Source organism: Toxotes jaculatrix, chromosome 22, assembly GCF_017976425.1.
Source record: "Toxotes jaculatrix isolate fToxJac2 chromosome 22, fToxJac2.pri, whole genome shotgun sequence".
NCBI classification, from domain to species: Eukaryota; Metazoa; Chordata; class Actinopteri; family Toxotidae; genus Toxotes; species Toxotes jaculatrix.
The window spans coordinates 14,731,494-14,750,936 of record NC_054415.1 but is presented as its reverse complement, the minus strand read 5'-3'; the positions used below and the strand labels follow the sequence as shown (position 1 = coordinate 14,750,936).

Here is a 19,443-nt window from a genome sequence, read left to right as displayed (position 1 = left end):
TTTCGTCTCATTTTTCTGTTTTAAAAGTCTGACATGGACAGAGCAGCTCCGTCAGTAAGCGGCTGCTGTTGTTTGTGTGCTGCTGTTTGTGTGCTGCTGTAACTGTAAGTGCATAGTGGGTGGAGGCAGCGGATGTAGCTGCCGCTTAGCTTGTTAGCCTAGCTGGTTAGCTGGTTAGCTGATTAGCCTTAGGCTAGCTCGGTTGCTCCGAGCTAAGTGACCGGGTTCTCGGCCGGCTGACCCACAGAGTAACCGTCTCTTCTAAAATCCAAGATGGCGCAGCTGAAATACCCATGGTTTGGTCACAAAACCGACTCCCCGAAACCAATGGGTGGCGTCACGGATGCTACGTCCATGTTTTATACAGTCTGTGTTGTCAGGGTCCGTTTATTGCGGGACTACAATTTTATTTCGTCTCATTTTTCTGTTTAAAAAGTCTGACATTGAATGGACAGAGCAGCTCCATCACTAGCGGCTGCTGTTGTTTGTATGCTGTTGTAACTGTAAGTGCATAGTGGATGGAGGCAGCGGTGAAAGCCGGTAAATATTAAATATTGCTCTGTCCTAAATGGCCGGGTTCTCGGCCGGCTGACCCCGGCTGACCCGTAGAGTAACCGCCTCTCCGCCAAATATGAAAAGTACACTCCCACTAAAATCCAAGATGGCGCAGCTCAAATGCCCATGGTTTGGTCACAAAACCGACTCTGCGAAACCAATGGGTGACGTCACGGATGCTACGTCCATGTATTATACAGTCTATGGGACACATACAGACATATTAACAGGCAGCTGGATGTTTTGCAGAGACGTAAAGACAACAACCAGACGGGTGAAGCGAAATGTTTGGTATTAATGTGGTCAACCAGACCCTTTTAATTTCAATTTTTTTTTAAACAATGATCGTAGAACCTGATCGCTGTCAAATGATTTAAGTAAATACACCAAAAAAGAAAGCCTGGAGCTCTGCAGAACCCAGACCCGCCCTCTTTCCAATCCTGCTGCTCAGAGAAATAAAATTAAACTTAAAAAAAAAAAAACAAAAAAACAAAACATACAGCATCACTCTTAAAAGATGCCACTCTCGCCCTGTAAGTGCTTGGTGGAGAGAGAGAGAGAGAGCGAGAGAAAAAAAAGGAACAGACAACAATAGTAATCTCAAGATTGCTTGTAAAATTATTTTTAAATGTAGATAATATTTGTATATAGGTAGATAATGTTTGGTTGATTTAAGGGGGATAGTAATAAGAACTTAAAGGTCAATACAATCAGAAGGTCTTAGCTCACTAGCTAGGTCAACAGAGAACCAGTTATACATGCACGACGAAGAAAAACCGAAAGGAAATTCAATTTTTTAAAAAATCAGAAACTTCAAGTTGAGATTAAATCCAAATTTGTTTGCTCAAAAATGACACCAAATGAGTCTCCAATGTTGATTCTTTAAAATATAAAACAAAAAGAAAAATGAATTTCATTTTTAAATAAAATGGCTAATTGATATTATTGCACATGAGCAAAAGACAGTAATACTATTAGAACTCTGTTCACTGACCCGCCCCTCCTCCTCCTCTTCGACGGACCCCGCTGAAGCACTTCAAAAAAACATTCAGAAACCTGGTGACGTACGACAGATGTTTCATCAACAGCAACCAAAGACAAAAAAGAAAAGATAAAAAAAAATGGAAAGGGAGAAAAAAAAAACAAACAACCTTGATCTGGGGGAGAGGACAGATAAGACAGCCAGCAGAGATGAGGGTAGAACACCTTACATTGTGCTATCATGTACAGTAAATGGCTGCATAAGTGCTTTTTCTTAAGCTTGAAGAAAAAAAAATAAATTGTTTTCAAAAACAGGTATTTATTGTTGAGGCATCGTTAAAAGTTAGCCTGTGCTATCCATTCAGGGGTGACCATGTAAAATCCCTAACAGTGGGTGGGGTCCAACAGCTTTGAACATGTAGGAGAGAAATCTTTCAGGACATTAAAAAAATAATAATGACAATGTTTAAACCCCCTCGGATTCTGTCGTTTCAAAGGTCGCTGCTACATTAAAACCGCACGTTATTATGTGCAACATCGGAAAAAAGGCTTTGAAGATGATTCCTCTATACTCCGTCCTGTCTGTTGGGTTTTTTTTCTTATTTTTCATATATATATATATTTTGTTGTTGTTGTTTTTTTACATGTTCCGCCGCCTCATTATTGGTGTTGATTGGCAGTGTCCAGGTCCAATAACATGGCAGAGTGATTCAGTAAAAACACCGTAGTTGCAGTGAGGTTATTTTAGGGGTGGGGGGAGTCACTCTGGAGGAGGCTGACAGTCCGCGGCCACCGTCACTGATGGATTTCCGTGTGGGCTCGCGCTCAAACCGGCCCGTTGACCGACACTTCCTGGGGAGGTGGTGTGTCCTCTCTGTTGGGGGGGGGGGCACATGGGATTCAGGACAAACTAAACCAAGACTTAAACCTCTGATAGATCGTTTCTGATCATTTCAGCTCACATTCTCTGACAGGTGGGGACTTACTTCCTGTCGGGCTGCGTGTTAGCGAGTGACTCCTCAGCAGGCGGCTGCTCTGGTGTTTTGGGAGGATCTGACAGAGAGAGTTTCTCCAGAGACACCGGACTCTCCTCACTGCGACACACACAGAGAAGTTCTGAGTTACTATTTATTTCACAGCGACACACTTTCAACACACTTTCTTTCTCAATGTAGTTCTGTAGCTGACTCCTCTGACGTCACTGCCGACTGTGGCAGAGAGAAAAACTCCCTCCGGCTTTTGTAGAAACGAAACGACGTGCTGATGTAGAGCACAGGAAGTAATTTATTACTCAGCCTTATTTCAAAAAAGAAGAAGCTCTTAGCAGCACATTCTTTGCACTGTCATCTCAAAGTGTTTAAACTCCTCTAATTGGTAATTCAATTCTACCTTTACACAGTGAGGGAAAAAGTAAAAACACTATGTTTGCTGTACAGTAACTAATTAACTCTGTCAAATCACAAACGTCTTCTCCTGAACCTCCTGAACGTGAGAGTCTCGACTGAAGCTTCAGTTTCTGCAGAGAAGCTCCAAGGACACACTTTACTTAGAAAGGCAAAACTGAATGAACGCAGTAATTTCAAATCCCTGTTCAGTCTGTAATTACCTCAGTGTGGTAACACACACACACTGCAGAGTGGACTGGTCAACAGAGGAGATTTTACTGCTCGGCATCTAGGCTTTCAGTTCTAAGATGCAAACCTTTTGAGGTCAGCTGTCTTGGTGCCGGGAGCGCCAGCTGTTTCCGAGGTTATGGCTGCGGCGGGAGGAGCGCTGGCATTTTTGTCATCCTCCTCGCTGTCAGATCCCCCAGAGGAGCTGCTGTCCGAGGCCACGAGAGGAGCCTTCCTCCCTTCTCCCACTGGCCAAGCACCAGGAGAGGGGCTAACATCTGCTGAATAAAAAGAATAATAATCTTTCAGAGTCCACCTCTAACAGAGAGGTAGGCAGTTGGGACTTAGGTGAACACACTCACCACTTTTCTCGTGGTTTTGTTTGGCTTGTTTATCAGCATCCGCACTGTCTGAGTCCACAGGAGAGCTGCACCTGGGATTAGTCTCTGTGCTGTAGGAAACCACAGAGAGATCTGTGTTAACACGCTGTGAAGAGCTGCTCGTAAATCACTGTCATTAGTTCATAAACTGTTGTCAACACGTAGCCTCATATACTGAAGATTGTTCAGAGTTGGTTTATCTATATCAGTTCATGCTGCTTTGGATCAACAGGTTTCCTTCTCACCCAGAGAAAGGCTGGAACTCAGTGAAGTTGGCCCAGCCTGTTTCCTGTGTCTGTGCTCCACTTCCAGAGGAGCTGTCCCACCCCGATGGGCTTTGGAATGCTGCAGTCCCTCCAGAGTCCCTGAAATTCGCTGTCCAGCCTGGACCTGGACGGAAGATGAACAAGGAGCACAAAGTAAGACAAAGGAGAATAAGTTCAAATGACACTGGGCTGTGTTGTGTGAGTGGCTGCTGTCCTCTAACCTACCTGTTTCTGACGGGTTCTGCTCAGAGTCTTCATCCTCATCCGACTCAGACCCGCGGTCCTGCTCCCTGCCTCCGTTCTCCATGCTGCTCCTGGAGCTGCCCTCTGAGGTTTGGGACACACCGAACCTGGAAGAGAAGGACAACGGAGAAAATTCAGGGGGCGGTGAGAAGGTAAACAAAGACCTGACCACAGTAAGCTGCACTGATGGAACCATTATCAGGTTTACCTTGTTCTGGATTTAGCTTGTGTTGCATAGTTGATCTCCTTCTCCTCCCAAATGTCCTCTTCCTCTTCAGCATCATCAAACTGGCGTATCCTCTCTTTACAGCAGGCTTCAAAAGCAGCTGCGTTGGCCTGTGTGCAAACAACACATTTAAAAAAAAAAAAAAAACACAAAAATCAAGTTTTCTCTTATTTCACTACGTATTCCAACATGAAGGGTCACACTGAGAGACTGTGTTTAAACAGGGCAAACATATTTACGAGTGTTCCCCCTGACCAACAGTGCTGACCACTCATTTAACACAATCCTTCAGAACACTTACACTATTATCATCAGCATCTAGATTGAAGTTTATCTCGGCAATTCTGTCAAACGTGGCACTGAGGAGAGAGCAGAGTGTTAAAGTGTGACAGTAACGCAACAGCTATGAAATCAAAGTGAGTTTACTGAGAGTTAATAAGAGCCAGGATTTTTTTTTTTCCCTCTGTTCCTGCACAGCTCAGTCGTTTGACTCCAGGTAGCAAAACCTGTTTCACTTTCCCTTAAAGGGCAACAAGCCGAGTGAGACTCGCGAGGCTTACTTGATATTTTCATCGTGCTCACTGAACTCCTCGTCGTTGAACCCAAACTGATCCACAAAGTTGGCGGTCATCTGTTGGATCTGATAGTCGGAGAAGGCCTGCAGAGAGAGGTCAAGAGGGCGCTTTTTAAAGGTGATGTCTTTCTTGGGCCGCAGATGGACACTTGCTTTAATCTGGCAGTTTAACAGTGATGTGAGGTGTGTGGCTTTCCGTGGTGGTGAGTCCATCCTACCTGCTGCAGAGACAGGTCATTCGGGAAGGGGTTCTCCATGTCATCGTCCTCACTGGACGAGTGCATGTTGTGGGTGCTTACCTAAAGGACACAACAGTGTGGCGGTTTGATGAAACTTTTTTTTTTCTCCAATGGCTTTACGATACATGTCTGTACATCACAGTGCCATCATACTGTATCAAAAACCTTTTTCTTTTGATGCTGGCCTGTTATAAAAGGTTGGATGTATTAAGGGCACTGATCTACAGGTGACAGTAACAGTAAGTCACTGCTCCATCAAAGACAAGGCAGACATAGACTGCTAGCAAACAGAAACAGATGTAAACCGTGCAGGATGGATAAACTTGTCTTTAGTAATTAAAAACTCCTCTGACTTCTGTTGCATAAATTCTCAAATTTATTAAATAAGAAATTTTGAAAAAAACAAAAAAAAGTGGAATTCATTGAGGATCTGGTATCTACTCTGTGAGTGTGCTGGGCTGTTCAGTCTTGTTCTGAGTATCTGCTGCTCTGAGCACAAGCTGCTTAAAATGGGAGAGAAGAAGAGGAAATGAGAGGAAGTTAAGAGAAAGCTGTTCATTCTGAAAGAGAGCATCGCTGAAAGATCTCTCTCACCAGCTCCACCGTGTTCCTCCTGTTAGTCTCTCTCAGGGTCTCGTCCACGAAGCTCTCCCAGCGACCTCTGCAGTCCTCTGGCAGCTCTGCAGTAGTGAACCACAGCAGGTATATTGACTGTTCCTGAATTTTCAGTTAGACAGGTAGCTGATCTGGCATCAGGCCTAATGCAGCATATGACTACCTTTGATGAGGTCAGTGATCTGGGCCTGTACTGGTCCTTTCTCCAGGTTCTGAACCACCATGTTGGCGATTCTGGTCAGATGACCCATGTTGCCTCTCCTGGTGCCGCCCTCAGCCCTGAGATTCACAGGTACATGAAGGTTTACCTTCAACACAGGAGCTCTACCATCTCACTTTTGTCTTCACGCATCTGTGCCGCACCGATATCGCAAACACAGGCACAAAGGCTGTGACGTACATAACAAGTGTGTAACAACAACACACATCTTGCAGAATCAGATGCATGACAACAGAACGCAGCTGCACACTGAAGAGACTCACTGTATTCTATCATTCTCCTCCCAGGCGTCGAGGATCCTCTGTACCAGTCGACACTTCTGGAAGAGCTGAGGGTTCAACAGAATCACACAATGTAAGTTGAGGCTGGAAATGAGAATGAGTAATGAAAAAGAGAATGAAAAAAAACCCAAAGAGCTGCTTAAGCCACCTACATGTGCCACGAGGGCATTGTGGATGGAGGTCTGTGGGTCAATGGTCCTGCCTGTGTCCACTGCCTCCCCCTGCGCCTCAGGGTTAGACGCTGCAGGCTTCCCGTCGTGGTTCTGGAGGACTGGGTTGGGCCGCTCCTCTGAGGAAGGGTGGTTCAGGATAGCCGCCACACACAGCTCCACTTGGAAGTGCAAAAAATTATTCCAGGAGTACTTGAAGAACAGATCCTGTTGAGACAGAGATGGAAAGCAAAGTCACTGACATGCAGCAGAAGAGCGCATGAAAGAAACGACCGTCAGAGGCACTGGACTGAGAGAACACCTCCACCAACAACATGCAGCTGTCAATGATGTACGATGTAAATCTGATGCTTAACCTACCAGTAGTAGGTCCATGGTGGTAAGATTGCAGAGCTCCTGGCAGATACTGGGGGCATTGGTCTGCAGTAGGGCGGCCACCAGCCGGGCCACGTGAAGGCGGGCGTTCCCCAGTGGCTGCTCCAGAACGCCAACGGTCGTCAATATTGCACTTTTCTGTGGATGGAATCAGAAAAGTTCATCAGCTAGTGCTGTCACAAAACGCTGCTTAGATACCAAGACACATGAAGAGCAGGGAATCACTTTAACCAAAATCATTTAAATCCTAAATTATATAATTAGCTATTTCTATGTGCTTGTTTTTAGAATGAATTGTGCTTCTTGCCATGAGGACTTACCTTGGGGGGTTCCAGAAGAAGCTGCTGGAAGTCCTTTAAATGGGGCTCAATGGCATTTAAAATACTGCTGTTGACAGTGTAAGACCTTTCATAACCCTGAGAATACAGATCCATCAGCCCTTCCAACCTGAGAGACAGAGGCAGACAAGAACATGAGGTCACCAAGCTTTAAACCATGAAGATGACACTAGTGCCTGTGCCCGTATGCTCAGAAGACCTGGAAGGTCCAGGAAACACTTTGACTTACCCAGACCTCCTGGTCTCCAGTAAGGTAAGTAGCACTTGAGTTCCGTTAACGATGGAGGCCTCGCTCCTCTCCCCCTCAAACAAGTTCTTGAGGAGTCCCGCAACACTCTCCTGCCTGAAAAGCACACAGGTTTATGTTGTCATAAATCTGAGGATCTGTGGACATTCATGGGTGAGATGATGTAGGCCAAGTGAGAGTCTATTGTCCTTCTTAAGGAAGCATGATAAAGGACACAAACTCAGCTTTACATCAAAAATCGAAACTCATTTTTAAAAACCACAGGTAAATGTTAGATTCTGTGTTGCCAAAAACTGGACACAGATGAGATTTATTCTTCCTCTTGAAACTTTAAACAGAAGGCGCTGCATACTTACGACTCTAGCACAGCCAATAGTGGGTCAGCCTCCACATTCTCCTGCATCTGATTGGCCTGGTCTCGACTAAGGCGGATGATGTCACAAAGCGTTTGGGACGCGTTTGATTGTCTCTGAAAGGTAAATGAAATTATTCCATCTAAATGAACTGAACTGACCAGGAGACTATCATCTCAACTCCCAGCAGGCCTTGCACTCACCTCCTCATCTTTACCAGTATGGATGAGCTCTGTGAGTCTCTGTACCAACTTTTCCTCATTCAGCCACTGGGATGTGGAAAAACCAGAAACTGCATTAGACACTTTGAAGGTTTTTTTTTTTAAGTAAAGAGGTAAACAAAAACATTCAGATCTCTTACATGGAGGACTTCCTGTCTCAAGGGGGCAGGCTCCACACAACTGATGAGGCGAAGCAGCAGGTCCATCATGGCAGAGGCATCAATATGTTTCAGCACCAGACCAATGAAGCCTTCCTTTTTCTTTAGAAAGGTAATCACCTGGAAAAATAACAAGTGTTTTTGTTTTCCACACAGCAGTTCACTGCGTGTCAGTGAATGAACGGTGAAACTGGGATTTCTTTCCTCGTACCTGTTCGGTCTTCCTGGCAATGAGATTGCCGATAGTTTTGCTGAAAAAGCTGGCAAGTAACGGGTTGAGAGGCGGGTCCTGCTCCAAGAAGTGGTAGAGCACCTCGAGGAGAGACTCGTCCCCGCCCAGCTTATCATTTATAATGGACACATCTGATGTCAGGAGCTCACAAGCAATGTTGGGGAATCTTATTTTTAAAAAAAAACAACAACAACACAGTGACAATGAGAGGGAGTCTGGGTGCAATTAATGATTTTCAAAGTGGCATTTCTGAAATGTTTTCTCTCATCTGAGCCCTGATCAGTGTACAAGAGTTAACACTGGCACTGAACACAACCAGCAGTCACAGAATATAACAATTTAATGCTGAAAAGAGCTGCTCTATCACAGAGTTTACACTGCTGAAAGAGGATCTTGAATCTAACTCAATATGGTGTCGACATTGCAACATTTGGTCACGTAAACCTCACAGTAGCCAAAGTGGGGACTCACTTAAAGCGGCTTCTCTCTTCCAGGTCAGCAGGCGGCTCTGTGGTGATGAGGCTGACCAGCTCCTGCATGCAGTGGTCCTGGGAGAGGAAGAGGAGCAGTCGACGGTTTTGGGCCTTGCACTCCTGCAGGACGTCATCCTCCTCCATCAGCTCTCTCAGCGTCACGTCCTCCCTGTCCAGCAGCTGGTCGATGTGGGAGGTGGTGTGCAGGTCGAACTTCCAAAACATGGTTGCCGCTGGGACGGGGGACACAGCCCTGGGAAGGAAAGAGTGAACAGGTAGGTGGGGGGGAAGGAAGCAGGGGGAGGGAAACTAACGTAAGCAAAGATGCAAGCTGGAGGGTTCTTGTCAACTCTTCCGAGGTTCAGTTTCTCTAAATTCTTTTGTTCTCTGTTAGACGCTGTATGCTTTTTACACAGTGGTTATCCAAACACCCTCCTGTCATAACACAATGGATCAGTCTACTCTGCAGTTCATGCTGATGGAGGCCTTAAGATTTCTTTTTTTATTATTTCAAGTTTACAAAATATGGAACGGTCTTCCTTCCTATTTGGGAGATGACACAATCCAGACTCTAACAAGATAACTTTGTGGACTTGCATGGGAATGACATCTTCAGGCAGATTACCGTAGACTGATATCCTGTAATCTCATTTTGTTAGTTACTACCTGCTGCTATGTAAGACTTAAGAATCTTATTAACCAGCAGCAATCTTTTTTTTTTTAACTGACACATACCAGTGGATGAAATGTGGATATCTTTAATCAGACCTCCCCCACGGGCAGGCAGGCATTTGTGTTTGTGCAGACGACAGAGTGTGTGGCGAGGCCTGGCATTTATCAGCATGGGTCTCCTCTTAAAAAGCAGGCCTCTTTAGGAGATGAGACGCAGAGAGGCTCACCATAACCTGCACAACACAAAAAAAAAAAAAAAAACTGCAGAGATTAATCAGCTGTGCAACAAGATTTTCAAAGAAATGACACTGTTATCATACCATTCAGACAGGATTTTAGATCTCCACTAATACTCTCTGTGAATGTTTACATGAAGAGTTATAATGTCTGTTTTCCAACATTGTGAAGTTGGGTTGTCCTCTCTGGTGTTCACTCAAAGTTGGTGATAGATGGTACTGTGCAAAGGCTTGAGTCACTTTAGATGCTGAGATTCTTATCCATCAGATGAGACGTCTGATGGGTCCCACATTCATTCTGCAGCATGTCAGTGAACCCAAGAATACAGGCCGAGTCCTGATCTCAGCATTCAGACACTCCAGCACAATACATCCTGGTTTTTCATTAGGTCCCGAGTACAGCTTATATTTGAAATTCTTTACTAATCTCCCAGTTAAGTCAGTTTGCCCCTGCATCTTATGTATCCTATATGCTCATTGGAAGAAAAAAAGGCATACGTTAATGTTATTAATCAAAAAACTGAGAACTGTGCCCTTAAATGTTTGGACTGCCACAGTAGGGTCAGACCTATAAGCACGCATGTGATGAAGTTACACCACTGGTCAGCTGTCCAATGGATTAATGTCAGCACTTCCTCGCACAGTATTTGACTGACCAATGGTGTAACTTCATCACTCGGTCAGTCAGGGACATTCACGTTTATAGAGCTGGCTCCCGCTGCTGTGGTCCAGCCAAAAGAAAAAAAAAAAAAAAACAAAACAAAAGGAAGATACCAGCTACATCAGGATAAAGTACAGAAAAATATATATAAAATCACAAAAAAAAAAACCAAAACCTAACCCTATACCTGATCAACATCTCCTTCTCATGTCTCATCAGCACCGCAATGGCAGCTTTTAAATGCCTACTATCAGACTGTGGTAAATGGAGGATGCATCTTAAATGATGGAGAGCAAGTTATTTGATGCTATCGTGACTAAGCAAGTATTTTTACTGTTTGTTCTCACCTGTAATCTCAGCAACCTTAACACATCCATAGTGACAAAAAACAGATGCATCTGCTGGCTTTGTCATGCCTACCAAGTTTCTCTGAGCAACATGATATCAACTGTTGATCATGGAAGTAAAGCTCGGGGAGGAAATCGAATTGCTTCCTCCTTTTTCTTTTCCTTTTTTCCTGAGGAGGACCCTTCCTTGCACATGCAGCAGCAGCAGCGTCCATCTGGCATGCATTTACAGAGTACACAAGTGCAGTAATAACCCGCTGAACGCTCCCTGTGGACACTGAGCAGGAAAGCAAATGCTTGACTTTACATCTAAAATAGAACCCACCAGAGGCGATCTCAACAAAAACAGTCAACTGGCACAGAAAACAGACGATGAAAAGAGGAACAATGGCACACGTAAAGGGCATACGTGTAGATGCTGTGAGTCAACAACACTCTGTAATTAGGCAAGTTAAAATGCGGCGAAATCAAGCAAAAGGGATTTCCAGCTCCACTTCACATGAGCTCTCCTGGACATTCTGCATGTAAAATAAAGATGCAGCTGGTGGCAACTGCATGTTTATCATGTTGTTCTAGATACTTAGTGGCATGTGCTAGCAAATGATCAACCAATCTGCAGCGGTGCACTTCACAGGACAAACAAAAGCTGCAGTTTTGGTCAGCCTGTTGCTGCTTACTTGCACTTAGGTGCACTGAAGTTGTAAAATGAGATGAACAGACCTGAATTAATGCGTGATGCACAGACGATGCCCCCCCCCCCCCAAAAAACAAAAAACACTGAGAGGCCAGTGATTTTTACGTGTGCTTCGTAATATTCCTATTCCATTATTGATCATGTTTGGGTTTCCTAGCTGTGAAACAGTTTGCCATAATCCCCTTCTAGATCTTAACAAATATAGTGTACTTTAAAATGACAGATTAATCAATGACAAGAAATTATGCATCTGCATCCCTCGTTTATCACGTTTTGGCTACTTCCCCAAGGGTGTCCCCAGACCCCAAGACTGTCGAACAATGAGAGACACACTGGTGTAGCTAAAGAAATGTAAACTGAGCTGCGGTAGCCTTGGCATGAAGTGCACATCAACTGACTTGCGGCAGGAGCTCAGATTTCTGTTTACTCCAACTCCAGTGGAGGCACCACAACCAAAGATTAAAGATTTTAAAACACCGACGCAGATTAACGTTACAGTAATTGCAGTCCTCACGGTTAATTACATTCCACAGCTGTCGTATAAACACGGGGTCGCTTTCTTTTTTATCCATCGCTCACTAACGTACAAATTAACCTAGACGGTGTGTACTTGATTTAAGTAACTCAGCAAGGCTTCGTTGCTGCTGGCCTCAGCCAAATCCGACTGGCTGCACTGAACAACTCCACTTATATAGCTCGTCACTCAACTACTAAATATTACCGAAAATAAAACAAAGAATATATTTAGCATTATAGTAGAGGGAAAATAAATGATGTTAAACTAGATGGTACCCAAATAACTGGTAAAAACGTCACTAAACTATGTTACGTTAACTAGCGTTAAGTAATCTAACAACCAAACAGTGCCCTTTTGCAAATTCTGCCGATTCGCCATCATTAAATACATGATCAACGTTACTTGGCGATTTTTAGGCACTAACTTATAAAAGTAACAATCGGGTTAGATAACGATCACGTTAGTTCCTCCTTTACTCTGATTAGCACGTAAGCTAATTAGCTACCAGTTCACAGTTAACGTGTACTGAGCTGGGATAGCCAACTTAAATAGCTCCCCAACTTAGGTTCAACTTTGTCGATGCAGCAGCGGAGTAATCGTTAGCTAGTTGCTCAAACTCATTGCGATCCTTTCGTCCAGAACTTACCTTTGATGAAAGTCCGCTGCTATTCTTCCCGTCTGCAGTAGATTGTTGGTGGAGTTTTGCGTCAAGTAACAGCTATTAAGTCACTGGCTACACCGCTAACTGTTAGCTATCTGTGTTAGCTAACATACATTAGCCTGTGAGCGAATAGTGATTTGTTTTGAACAAGGGGTCAGCCTGCGACAACACTGGCTACTGTTAGCTAGCTCAACTTAGCTAACGTTAGCCAAATGTTGCTCTGAAGTCTGTCAAATAAGGAGTTTCCCGACGTCGATCGCTACTTGACATTAACAGTAATACCTGTTATTTCAGATCGAAAGTGTATGATCTGTACTCACGCACAAAGTAATTCAAACGCGAGGCTAACTTTAGCATGCAAGGCAGGAAAAACTCAGTCATATTTTTCGAATCAAAATGGCGACATGGTTACGGGAGCGCGCAGTAAACCTACACAGGGGACGTGCACCGACTTCTGACTGTGAACTGAATGATGCGACAGCGAGACAGTTATAGCCATTTAAACTATCAGACAAATCCTAAAGTAGCTCACATAAAATAAATATTATTTCTAATAATGCATCTCTAGGGACTTCTCTATCTGCTATCCTAAGTGGGAGGCCTTCAAACTTTATGGTATTTTAACCACATTTGACTGATTAGCTGTTTACTATAATTCTAAAGTACATTATGTGAGCATTAAACACCCAGTTACATGATGAAAACAGCTAACCATACATTTTGTTCAGTTTTTTTGCCTTTTACCCACAGACCTAGTGATCAACATTGTGATTTCAACAATGCCAGTTTGCCTCAACTAGTTAAAGTCATGACAATAATATCGTCCAAAATTTACCTTTGACTAAAAGTGTAGTATTTCTAAATAGCCTACGTTGTCTCCTATTGCTCTCTCTTTTCAGTGGTTTTCCCTGTCGAACTTAATACAAATTTAGCATCGGTTTTGTATTTTCTAGTATACATAAATTTGTATCACAGCTATTTATTTAATATAAACAAAATCCTATATAAAACCAAATGTATTATTGGTTGGGTTGAATTATATCTATAAAATGTATGTATTTTGTTTAAATGTAAGAGGCTAATGTTTTAATTTTGCGGGGGCGTTCCTTATCTTTTTTGTAATGAAAGAAACTGTGTGTTTGATGTTTGTAATATTTCGTCTACACTCAGTAATGTTTCATAACCTTCCTAAAGGCAGTATTTATTGCAGGGCTGTTGTATTAACCTGGGTTCAGTTTAGTTAGATGTACCTAATGAATTGGCAACTTCTGTGTCAGCATTGAATTACAGACAATTACAAGTTTCGCAGATGGCCTCTTCCATACATTACTTCTTGAAATGTTGGTTTTTCATTGCTATTTCTCTTCCCTTAATTTGTTTTCCCCACTCATTTATTTCCCCCCTCTCTCTCCCCTACTAATTTCCCTTCCTTCCTTCTTTCCTTCCTTCCCTCTCCTTTCACCTCCTCTCCTCGCCCGTTCTGTCCCATAATGCATTGTGTTCACTCGTTGGATCATGGACCAAAGCGGTAAGAAAAATACCCAATGAGGCCGACATTAGCAAACTTTTTTAATGTGATATATTTTTCCACGCAGTTATGTTGCTATAATAAGTCGTCAGATAATCGCACATCATCCCCGTAGTGTAAAGTTTTGCTATGGCATCCCGTCTCCTTCCAGAACAGCGTTAAAGCTAGCATGGTCCAGGCTAGCTAAAAACTGGCTAGCGATAAAGCTAAATCGCTACTGTTCACCAAAAGTTAACGTTGAGTCTCAAATGAACCTATAGGGCTATATGTAGTTTTGCAGCTGAGGTAGTGCAGTTGTGATATTAAACTGAACTGTGTATTTTCTGTACGGTAGTAGGCGTAACCGCAAACTGCGATTGAGTTGGGGCGCGAATGCTACCTGACCAGTGTTAGCGTAATGCTAAGTAAGCTAGCTAAAATGTTGCGAGGGCTGTCATAACTACAAACATTCCCTCAGGATATTTGCTTAAATGTATGAATCATTCTTCTTAGCTTCTTAGCTTGTGTTCATAAAGCCAGGTCGTTAATGATGTACTGAATGAATTCAGCATTGATAATATTGACCTCGCTGATGACCAAAAGTTGCAAGACATTGCTAACTTTGAATGTATCATTTTTTCTGTACTCCAACTATGAGGGCTTTGGGGATGTTGACGTTCACCAAAACATATCCTCTCAGTAACAATCCCAGGATAATGGGGATTATTAATCTGCAATGTCATTTTAAACCTTGTGGGCAGGCAGGGCCAGTGTCACACGCTCTTTCAGTGCATTAGCACATCCTGAAAGCATATTTTCCTGAAAGCCAGTTCTAAACCAGTCAGCATATGGGTTATGTTTCACTGTAATTCACTTTACAACAAATAGCATAAGACATTGCTCAATGAGTCAGATTTCACCCTCTCCACTGGCTACTTCAGGCTGCCCAAATGGTTGATCATTTGCTAGTCATTTTCAAGTGACATCATATTCACTCAAAAGTATGTTGAGTTCATATGTACTATTTCCACAGACAATGATCTTCAAGGAAGCGATGGCTCTGGGAATTTGGGTGGCCCAGATGTTCGAAGACGAATCCCCATCAAACTCATATCCAAGCAGCCCATAAGGAGCAAACCTCAACCACGCGCCCAGAGACCCATCGGCAGGCCATCTAAAAGTGAGACTGGGGATGACGGTAGGCACATTTAGCGGTTCACTGTGCCTCCTAGCTGAATTGGTTTCTTGTCTGCTTTCATTTTAAAATTAAGCATGATATATAAGTGAGTAAAAAGACAGCTGTTATGTGGCAAAGGTCATAATAGCCATAGGAATCACTAAACAACAGAAAAAGTTTGTTGAAGCTCATGGTTTTTGTTGGCACAGACAGAGGCATTGATTAACCCTGGAAGTTAGATCTGAGGCAGTAGCTAAGTAGCTTAGGTAATGTTGGTGGTTTCTTCCAGTCAATGTTGAGGGTCAGAAGTGTAGTGTCCTCACTGCCAGAGCAGTTTCTTTGTTTTGCCGTAAGTCATTATGATGTTTAGACTTTACTTTTGCAAAGTTACAGAAGCAACAAGGAACATTTTAATATTCCTTATGCTCCTTTGGATTCCATTACCTGCTGATCACAGGGGCTGGGAGAGTATGTAATTTATTAAATTAAGAAATTGGGAGAAAAGTATCAATAATTGTTAATATTGTATCATTTTTTTACACATTGAAGACTGGCATTTTCATGTAGTTTACCCCTTTACCATCAGAGGGCACCACTAAATAAGCTATCAACTTAGTTTTCCAAACACAAGTTAAACCATGAACATTATGTTATCTCAGAGAAGGCAGCATAATAGCATAACTTAACGTTTTATTAACCTCAAAGAGAATAAGATTAATTGTAATTATTGTTTTAGAGATGTCCATAATTCTCACTAACATTTGGTTCCAGACCTATCACAGACCTTGGGCTTTTTCTTATTAATAATTTAGGGCGTTCTCATTTTTTTTGTATTCCCTCATTAATATTTGTGTCTTATGTTTTACAGATAACTTTGGCTTCAAGCAGGAGGACAGATTTGATTGCGGTGCTAAAGCTGGTGATGTGTTTGCAGGTCAGAGGAGATTTCCCCAGCTGCTGTTTTGGGACTATAAGGTATATCCCTCTGGATAGTTGGACAAAAAGAAGAGAGTAAACACACCTGTCAGTGTGTTCAGACAGATACTAATGACTGAATGAGATTTTCATTGCTATTGCCTGGCACACCGTAAGCGATGATGCACCTTATGGTATTATGGTCCTTATGTTAGACTGGTTGAAAAAGTTATCTTCCCATTTTACCCTGTAGAGTGAGAAATGCAGACTCAGTTATAAAGAATGAGCAAACAGAGAAGTGGACAGATTACATTTATAGAATTTGATGGTTATTTGTGATTCTTACTTCTTGCTCTTTTTCCAGTTACATTTGATTGGAGAAAGGGATGAAGTACCAATTCACTTCTGTGACAAGTGTGGTCTCCCTATCCAGCTATATGGACGGATGGTATGTACATTGTTAATCTGACCATAGTCTGCAGAAATTTTTAGAGAGCTGTTGATGTCTAACTCTTGCCTTCTCAAATTTTCAGATCCCCTGCAAACATGTGTTCTGTTACGACTGTGCTTTGCTTCATGAGAAGAAAGGAGAGAAGATGTGCCCAGGGTGAGACATTTCAACTATTTAATGTTTTTAAGATCTGTGTTATGATCATAGACTGTATAAGACATGGACGTAGCACCTGTGACGTCACCCATTGGTTCCAGGGAGCCGGTTTTGTGACCAAACCATGAGCATTTGAGCTGCGCCATCTTGGATTTTAGTGGGAGTGTACTTTCCATATTTGGCGGCGAGACGGTTATTCTACGGGTCAGCCAGTCGAGAACCCGCCCACTTAGCTCGGAGCAGTATTTAACATTTACCGGCTTTCACCGCTGCCTCCATCCGCTATCCACTTACAGTTACAGCAGCACACAAACAACAGCAGCCGCTTACTGACGGAGCTGCTCTGTCCATGCAGTGTCGGACTTTGTAAACAGAAAAATGAGACGAAATAAAATTGTAGCCTGGTATTCCCGCAATAAACGGACTCTGAGAGCACGGAACACACCGCAGCAGCGTTCCTAACATTAGCTGCTCCGGTCCTCTATCTGTATCAGCAGCGACCATAAATCGGCAATTTAGTCATAAGCCAGTGGCAAATATGCTAATACATATCAATTAGTGCAAACATCCAGGTAAAATAGTGAGAAATTTGCTTACCGAAAAAACTGCAACACAGACTCCTTCGACGGTCGGTTACACAGTGTTCACGGAAGTGGAAACTTTCGATAGAGACCAAAAACAAAACATGTACTAGCCTGTAAATCTGTTTTTTTAGGCTGTAAAGTAGGCTATTTTAACATGGGGGTCAATGGAGAATTGCTCACTTCTGGAGCCAGCCCCCAGCGCCAGCCAAGGAACTGCAGCTTTTTGAACGCGGAAGTGATCCTCTGCTGAAACCTACAACTGCCCCCTTGGTTATGATAGACATAAAAAAGACATTTGTTGCAACATTGTGCTCCAGGGAATGTGTAGCATTTAGGATTGTATCTCCTCAGATGTGTTGTGTGTTGTACTCCTTTGTCACCACCACTTTGTCATTGTGTGTTCAGCCTCACCCTCTACAACTGCACAGACCCTGTGCAGCGCATTGAGCAGTGCCAGCGTGGTTCCCTCTATATGTGCAGTGTTGTGCCAGGATGCAAGCGTACATACCTTTCCCAGCGTGACCTGCAGGCCCATGTCAACCACCGCCACCTGCGGGCAGCCAAGTCTTCCGCAGGCCGCCAGGAGCCTGTGCATCTGGCCCCTTCATCTGAGGTCCCTGATCGTTTCCGTGTGCCTCCACCTCACTTACCCAAGAACCATGTTCACCTCCCCAACCCACTCCAGCATGGTAGTCACGACCCCTACAGTCAGCCACCACCACCCACTGCTCACGAAGGCCCGCCCCCAACGTCTGCTCTCGGTCCTGAGACATTCCGCATCGCCACGGTAACAACCCGTAAACACAGCAACCTCATCACCGTGCCCATCCAAGATGACTCTTCCTCTTCTGCTCGTGAGCCCCTCTCTGGTGGGCCAGGCCCCGGTCAGCCCCCCCACCACCACCCTGGGGACTATCCTGGCCAGCCACCTGTTGTGTCCCACTCTCACCACATGATGGCGCCACCGCAGCAGCACTTTGGCCCCCCACCTCCCCCTCCTCCTCCTATCAGCCACCCAATGCAGCATCCTCCCCAAGGCTCTGGGACACCACACCTGGTGTACAACCAGGCCCCGCCTCCCCCCATGTCCACAGCTCCCCCACCAATCACGCCACCACCAGGGCACATTATGGGCCAGATGCCCCCCTATATGAACCACCCGCCCCCAGGACCTCCACCACAACACACTGGCCCCCCAGTCAATGCCCCCCCACCTCATCACTACAACCCCAACTCCATGCAGCAGTTCCCTGAAGACCAGGGTACCCTCAGTCCCCCGTTCAATCAGCCAGGAGGACTCAGTCCTGGGATGTGGCCTGCCCCGAGAGGGCCCCCACCTCCACGAATGCAGGGTCCTCCACCCCAGGGCCAGATGCCTGGACCACATCACCCAGATCAGGGCCGCTACCGGCCTTACTATCAGTAAACTGCCAGCTGAATGGATGGGCAGCAGTCAGTGTCGTTCTGTTCCATACCACTTGTCTGATTAATGTGATAGTAAACCTCAGGGTTACAGGATGTAGAAATTTCATTTTGATAATACTGCCCAGAAGCAAACGCAGGTGTGGTCCACATTTTAGTTAAATGTACTGAACCTTCCACTGAACATACGGTAGACTTGGAGAAGAGAAGGAATGCCCCCGTTTTTTTAAAGGCTTATATTTCTGTATATATGTCATCCAAGTTCACGCAGATGTACTGTAAATTGAAAGATGTTAACTATGTCTCAATAAATTTTTAACAGCAGATTTTTATCTCATCTTTGTTTTGTTCTGTTAACAACAATTCATGTTGTGAACCGAATGTCCAAGAAGACATTTGGTTTTGATGATTATAATCTATTTTATGCAATAAAACAAAGATTTGTGTCAAGGGTTTTGTCAAGGAATTAGCTGATACACATCTAAAACAAATGAAATGACAGAATCAAAGTAACAGGTGCATGGGGCACATTTAAAACTGGAATCAGACAATGTATAACATCGAACACAGTCACAAGCATGTAGAGAAACAGTTCTTGAAGTGTTTATGATTTTTAGCTGACTTTGCAGACTATTCGATGAGATACTATAGAGGCAGTTTCAATGAGAAAAAGTAAACTGTAA

At 43.8% G+C, this 19,443-nt stretch overlaps 2 protein-coding genes across 4 annotated transcripts; one reads left to right on the top strand and one right to left on the bottom strand.

Annotated features, from left to right (window-relative positions):
• Positions 1-842: 842 nt before the first annotated feature.
• Positions 843-12,954, bottom strand: ppp6r2a (protein phosphatase 6, regulatory subunit 2a). Of its 2 annotated transcripts, none has more exons than XM_041030052.1 (24): positions 12,534-12,954; positions 9,496-9,665; positions 8,759-9,013; positions 8,267-8,453; positions 8,038-8,175; positions 7,880-7,945; positions 7,680-7,792; positions 7,306-7,419; positions 7,059-7,185; positions 6,724-6,876; positions 6,346-6,570; positions 6,176-6,240; positions 5,856-5,971; positions 5,672-5,757; positions 5,057-5,137; positions 4,825-4,922; positions 4,566-4,623; positions 4,247-4,374; positions 4,021-4,145; positions 3,775-3,919; positions 3,512-3,600; positions 3,238-3,430; positions 2,523-2,630; positions 843-2,410 (listed from the first exon to the last, which is right to left on the bottom strand). In XM_041030052.1, exons 3-24 carry the CDS (start codon positions 8,983-8,985, stop codon positions 2,362-2,364), a joined length of 2,691 nt encoding a protein of 896 aa, XP_040885986.1. In that variant the 5' UTR covers positions 8,986-9,013; positions 9,496-9,665; positions 12,534-12,954; the 3' UTR covers positions 843-2,361. The 2 variants fall into 2 exon arrangements, with proteins under 2 accessions (XP_040885986.1, XP_040885987.1); XM_041030053.1 differs by having other exon boundaries at positions 3,238-3,427.
• Positions 12,955-14,027: 1,073 nt separating this feature from the next.
• On the top strand, positions 14,028-19,084 carry cbll1 (Cbl proto-oncogene-like 1, E3 ubiquitin protein ligase). Of its 2 annotated transcripts, none has more exons than XM_041029904.1 (6): positions 14,028-14,076; positions 15,089-15,235; positions 16,101-16,207; positions 16,512-16,595; positions 16,681-16,754; positions 17,744-19,084. In XM_041029904.1, the coding sequence occupies exons 1-6, from the start codon at positions 14,064-14,066 to the stop codon at positions 18,762-18,764; spliced, it is 1,446 nt and encodes a 481-aa protein (XP_040885838.1). In that variant the 5' UTR covers positions 14,028-14,063; the 3' UTR covers positions 18,765-19,084. The 2 variants fall into 2 exon arrangements, with proteins under 2 accessions (XP_040885838.1, XP_040885837.1); XM_041029903.1 differs by having other exon boundaries at positions 15,089-15,253.
• Positions 19,085-19,443: the final 359 nt, after the last annotated feature.

Coding starts and splice junctions, on each gene's coding strand:
- ppp6r2a (XM_041030052.1), bottom strand. CDS start 8,985: ATGTTTTGGAAGTTCGACCTGCACACCACCTCCCACATCGACCAGCTG. Junction 8,454..8,758: donor GAAGAGAGAAGCCGCTTTAA/GTGAGTCCCCAC, acceptor TTTAAAAATAAG/ATTCCCCAACATTGCTTGTG. Junction 3,601..3,774: donor GAGTTCCAGCCTTTCTCTGG/GTGAGAAGGAAA, acceptor GGTTTCCTACAG/CACAGAGACTAATCCCAGGT.
- cbll1 (XM_041029903.1), top strand. Junction 16,208..16,511: donor TGCTGTTTTGGGACTATAAG/GTATATCCCTCT, acceptor CTCTTTTTCCAG/TTACATTTGATTGGAGAAAG. Junction 16,755..17,743: donor GGAGAGAAGATGTGCCCAGG/GTGAGACATTTC, acceptor TTGTGTGTTCAG/CCTCACCCTCTACAACTGCA.